The sequence below is a fragment of the Zootoca vivipara genome, chromosome Z1, assembly GCF_965207765.1.
Source record: "Zootoca vivipara chromosome Z1, rZooViv2.hap1.1, whole genome shotgun sequence".
Taxonomy (NCBI): domain Eukaryota; kingdom Metazoa; phylum Chordata; class Lepidosauria; order Squamata; family Lacertidae; genus Zootoca; species Zootoca vivipara.
Window position 1 is genome coordinate 50,061,017 of NC_142583.1, and position 6,000 is coordinate 50,067,016.

Consider the following 6,000-nt stretch of genomic DNA (forward strand, 5'->3'; position numbering starts at 1 on the left):
GGTGTAGTGGTTAAGAGCGGTAAACTTGTAATCTGGGGGACCGGGTTCGCATCTCCGCTCCTGCACATGCAGCTGCTGGGTGACCTTCGACTAGTCACACTTCTCTCAAGTCTCTCAGCCCCACTCACCTCACAGAGTGTTTGTTGTGGGGGAGGAAGGGAAAGGAGAATGTTAGCCGCTTTGAGACTCCTTAGGGTAGTGATAAAGCAGGATATCAAATCCAAACTCCTACTCCTCCTCCTCTTCTTCCCCTTGTCACTATCTCAATTACTTTTGAGATGTATGAGTAACTTGTTTTAAGCATTAGAACCCACAGCATATGGCTATATGAAAGATACACATGGGTCTTTTTCTTTTTGTTCCCCCCCATAACATAGGTAAGGGTAGTGGGAGCTACCTGTGCCGCCTGCCCATTCTCTTGCATGAAAAATATGAAATTCCCTATAGTAATTCTGGATGAGTGCAGTCAGATGACAGAACCTGCATCTCTTCTTCCTATTGCAAGGTATTGCCTCTTTTAATGTTACAACTAATTGATGGTTGCATTTCTTATCTTATTCCTGTATGTATTAAAAAGCTTATGGTCTTGAGAAAATGGTTTAGTCAAAATAGATTGACTAAACGTTCTGTGCAGCAGTGCATAAGGTTTTATGCAGCAATGACTGCAGTCTGCACTAAAAATATCAAATGACGTAATTGGAATAAAGTATGTAGGTCTCTTCTTTACCAGTTTTCTGAATTCCAGTAAGCTGTCTTAAGTGTATGCATGCAGAATTAGGAATGTTGCCATTTTGATTATTTGCTTGTTCAGATACTTTTGTCACACGTGGAAAGGAGACCCAGGATAGTGGGGGCTGGGAGAGGGCAGTCGGTGCCAGGTGGGATATGCAAAGTGGTTGAAAAGATCTGTTACTGAAATCATGAAGGCACAGTCGAGGCAAATTTTAGCAGTCCTAAGCCCTGGCATTTTTAATAAGAGGGTTAAGCATGTATTTAAGTCTGTTCTGTTGAAATGCATGAAACATAGAATGATGCTTAAGAGAGCTTACATTTGCCTATTTTTCTTTACAACTAATTTGTAATTGGTTTTTAAACAAATACAAGAACAATTAAACACTCATCCAGGAATGCATCTAATGATGTTTGTTCTATCCATTGACTTTAGACATAAGCTTACACATTCAGTGTTAAAACATAATTACTTAACGTAACCCTTCCACTGAGAAGATTGAGTGGCTGATATAGCAAGGTCTTGAATTTGGTCATGTACACAGTTAAAGAAAGAGGTCTACATTTCTTGGAAATTATCTCTTTCCATTATGCCTTTATTCACCTTCCTGTGTCTGGTGAAACTCAGACATTGCTGTATCCCAGATATTATTTCCTCATGTGTTCAGAGGTATTTCAGAGGTTCTTTCATTGTTGAGCTATCGCTACTCATGCTATGGTCAGAAAGAAGCCTAATAGTTCTCTGTGGTGCAAGATAGAGCCCAAGTCTATGTCTAAAGAGAGTAGGGGCAAGGCAGGACTTGGAGAAAGAGTTTGGCTTGTGATTGCGAGGAAGATGAAAGCTTAATTCCCTGTAGTTGTAGCCACAGACTGCATTCTTAATTACCTATATTATTTCTTTTTAGGGCACTAGGGAATGAACATAATTTTGTACAGTGGTGTAGTTGATATTAAAACCTAGGACTAAAAGGCAGCACACACATTTTAAAAAGAAAATAAATAATGTATGATGGTCAAAAGTGTTTTGGGGTTGTTGTTTTTAGGTTTGAGTGTGAAAAGCTTATTTTGGTTGGCGATCCTAAGCAGCTACCACCCACTATTCAAGGGTCTGAAAGTGCACATAGTAATGGTTTGGAGCAAACCCTCTTCGATCGACTCTGTTTGATGGTATGTCCTGCTATTCATCCTGACAAAGATATTCCTTCTATGATGGCAACCTTATTATGTGATAGAACTTTGCTTTCTTAACTTAATTTTGAAGACATCCCTCTCTGCTCCATGCACAACGTCCAAACCCATTCTGGGGGCTGCCAGGAGGAAGGTCTAGGTGGAAAAGTCGTCTTCTGTGCACTGCCTTCTGCTGGCATTTCTCTGGCACGAACTCACAATGTCTGGCTATAGTGGTGACCCAATGACTGTTACTCATTTTGCTCTCTGAAATGTACTAAAAGATATAACATGGTCCTAAAAATGTAGGTAGTTTTTAGTACTGGTATGTACAGTCTGACAACAACTTCCCTTTTTTCTCCCTCATAGGGACATGAGCCAATATTGCTTAGGACGCAGTATCGTTGTCACCCTGCTATATCTGCCATCACTAATGACCTGTTTTATGAGGGGAGCCTGCTGGACGGAATTTCTGAAGCAGATCGAAGCCCTCTGATTGACTGGTTACCAACACTTTGTTTCTATAACGTCAATGGCTTAGAGCAGGTACATGTTATATTTATGTTTGAACTGTTAAGATTATATCATGCTTTATTATTGCCAGAGCAGTGTTGGATTATTTGGGACAAGTTGGCTACAAACCAAGTTTTGGATTTGAAACGTGCCTGTTTTTGAAGGTGCAATACAGAGTTTATGTAGCAGTAGAAGAAGAGGACAATAACCCCTACTGTTGCTGCTTTTCAGTAGCTGGCATTTGTGGCACAGAGCCTCTGAACCTAAAGCTTCCATAAAGCCATCGTGACTAATATCCATTAATAGACTTCTCCTCTATAAATTTGCCCATAACATCTGCCTATCCCCTTTGTTCTTTTATTTGCACATGCTACTAAAGCACAGTCCAGCTCCCACTTTCCCAGGGCTTAATTTCCATAGCTTTTCCAATTCCTTATGCAGCCAACCAATCAATATTTTGACCTTGAAATCTTTTTACTTGAATTGAGACTTGGATAATGCAGTGCTTTAGAATGCTTATCCTTCTGTTTTGGGATAGAAATACACTTTGGTTAAAAATAATATTCAGGATGTTGCTCAATATGTACGCCACAACTCTTTTTGAGGCTTAAATCCTTCACCCGAAACTACATGGAAGGAAGTCTCAAATATTGCAATCAAACCCAGGACTTCTTTGCAAAAATTCTACAAGAAAGCCATTGATTATCAAATATCATTTAGAAATGTTGAGGGCTGCTTTTATATGAATTATTTGGCCATTTAGCAAAGGGGTAAATAACATTTTTGACCTTGTAGGCCAGATCCATCGGTATGTCTCTCCCCCCCCCCCCCCCCGTCCAAGTGGGCCACTTTGACAGGCAGCCTATGCACCTGTCAATCACCTGACATCAGCATTTTTCCTTTGCAGCATGGCTTGTACTCAAGTTCTGTGGCAAAGAAAGATCCCATCAGAGCTTGAAAACTGCATTGTTCAGCTGAATGGCACTGTTTGAAGTCATCTTTTGGGCAGACATTGCCTACCTTCAGTCAATTGACTGGGAGTGCCTAATTGTAGCTGATCCTGAAGAACACACTACTGATCAGCTGGTCACAGCTGACTTCCAGCCCCACTTTCCACAGTGATCATCTCCAGTTGGGAGAAGGAAGCTTTATCTCTGAAGTAGCTCCCATTCTGGGCAGAGAGCTATATCACTGGAACGACTTAATTTCATGTGGTGTCACTGTTGAAATGGCTTCGCCTGTTGGGTGGGAGTTTCTTCACACAAGTATACAGCATTCCACATCATTTCAAACCCATGTGTGTCAGCATCACATTGGAAACTATTTCGCAAAGGCTACATGATAATTAGACCGAAATTATTATGAATTAAGTTTTCTTCTTTGTTCCCCTAAGTGGGCCAGATGATAACTCATGGGCTTTCTTACATGACATAATATGAGGTCTGTTTCTTTTTCTCTAGGTGGAAAAAGACAACAGTTTCCACAATTTGGCAGAATCATTTTTCACTGTCAAATTAATCCAGTCTCTGATTGCCAGTGGAATAGAAGGAAACATGATTGGAGTAATATCCCTCTATAAATCACAAATGAGCAAGGTATATGTTGCACATCAAAACATATTTCAGTAAAATATTTATCAGTACAGTATTGATGTAAAAATTAATTTTAGTTTTCTGTTTCCGTTTTAATTATCTGTTTTCCAACAACCATTTTCCTTGCTTTCTTATTGAGACCTTCTAACTTCGCTCAGCATCATTGCATTCAAAACTAACTAAAGGTTAATTAAAAATTACCCTTCTTTTTACAGACAGATAGCAATTTCTCAATAAGCATAGAAATGGTTATACTTCAGTAGGATGATAGTCTTTCTCAAGTCAGAAGGAATTTACATTTTGCATGTCTGTTTGTTGTGAGCAAGTTCAAAATTTAATTTTGTTAAGTTATTAATAAAATTTTATTTTAATTTTATTTAATTTGCAAAACAATAAATGTAATTATCTGGATCTGTTTTTGTCTGCAGATTTGTAACTTGCTTAATGCTGTACATTCAGATGCTTCCCAAATTAAAGCAGTCCAAGTGTCCACTGTTGATGCCTTCCAGGGAGCAGAGAAAGAAATCGTTATAGTATCCTGTGTAAGGACAAAACAAGTTGGCTTCATTGATTCAGAAAAGAGAGTGAATGTGGCATTGACAAGAGGAAAGCGGCATTTATTAATAGTGGGAAATCAAAACTGTCTAAGCAAGAACAAACTATGGAGTTGTATCATTCAGCACTGTGCAGGTAAAGCAGCTTACTTTTAAAATATAGACAGCTATTGCTATATTGCTCCCAGAGAAACTAGTGCAATAAAACATAACCTTCTTTGTGTGTCAATACTTATAAGTTCTTTAATAGGGAAACATTTATTCCTGATGAAAAAATTGGTGTGGTGTATGTGTAACTATTGTAACTGTTAGGTTGATTCTAAACATGTTTACATTACAAAGTTGCACTGACTTAAAAATACTAACAAGTAAATATAGTCCTTAGTTGACTTTTTGACACCAGCTAAAACATAAGCTTTCAGCTTTAAGAGGCATGGCAGGCTGTTGTACAAGAAGCCCAAATCCAAACCTCTCTTGGGTGTATAGATTTTTTGTAGATTCTTGTATCTAGGCCGCTCTGTTTAGTGGCTAAATATTAAAAACTAAGATTGCTTATCTGTTTATAAGATTGATTATACTGATTATACTGTTGATTATACTGTTTCACTACAGGAAGAAAAAATGGATTACAGCACACTAGCCAATGTGAGCAGCAACTGAATGACATTATTAAATCTTACATGGAAAGGCAGAAGGAGGAAGAAGAAATGAACAAGGAAAAGGAAAAATCTAAAAGAAAATCACTATCACAAAAAAACGAGTGATTAACTTTGTGCTATTTGTATGTAAATTATTTAAAATACCTTGAAAATCACTGTTAAAACTTGTTAATTGTTTTATGTCCCACCAGTACTCTAGTTAGCTTTCCCCAACCTGATGCCTTTCTCATGTTTTGGACTACACCTCCATCAGCCCCATCCAACATTCAAAGCATCAGAGGTGAGGTTGGGGAAGGCTGGTCTAGTTACGTGCATCAAAAGGTACACAAAAGGCTGTGAAAATCATAGATATGATCACTAGAAAGTGGGCTTTCCTTTAAAAATGAGCCTTTTACTTATATGTCGTTCTTTTAATTGTTATAATCACATTTTAAGGACTCTGGAATAAAGTCAGGATTTTAAAATGACTTTTAATTGTGGATTTTTTTCAACAGGGAATTAAACTTTTAGATGGATTTATCATGGGTAGTATCTGAATAGGCTTTGTGTTTTATATAAAATAGTCTTATGGATGAAAGCTTATTGAGAATAGAACAAAAAAAAACCTGGTGGCAATTTAAAAAAATATTCTGCAGGTTGAGTATCAATCAAGAAGATACCGTAGCTCAGTCTGTAGAGCATGAGGCTTTAAATCTCAGGGCAAAAAGATTCCTGTATTGCACATTGTTGGGCTAGATGAGCGCTCTGGTCCCTTCCAACTTGACAATTCTGTGATTCGATTAGATT

The 6,000-nt window shown here is 38.0% G+C and overlaps 1 protein-coding gene across 2 annotated transcripts in view; it reads left to right on the forward strand.

Moving 5' to 3' along the window:
• ZGRF1 (zinc finger GRF-type containing 1) overlaps positions 1–5,674 on the forward strand; it is a 34,116-nt gene extending 28,442 nt beyond the window's left edge. For both annotated transcript variants that reach the window (XM_088660426.1, XM_088660427.1), the window contains 6 exons: positions 378–505; positions 1,773–1,896; positions 2,266–2,442; positions 3,870–4,004; positions 4,430–4,691; positions 5,168–5,674. In XM_088660426.1, coding sequence (XP_088516552.1) covers positions 378–505; positions 1,773–1,896; positions 2,266–2,442; positions 3,870–4,004; positions 4,430–4,691; positions 5,168–5,319 — 978 coding nt within the window. In that variant the 3' untranslated portion in view covers positions 5,320–5,674. The remainder of the gene's footprint in view (positions 1–377; positions 506–1,772; positions 1,897–2,265; positions 2,443–3,869; positions 4,005–4,429; positions 4,692–5,167) is intronic.
• The last annotated feature ends 326 nt before the right edge of the window (positions 5,675–6,000 follow it).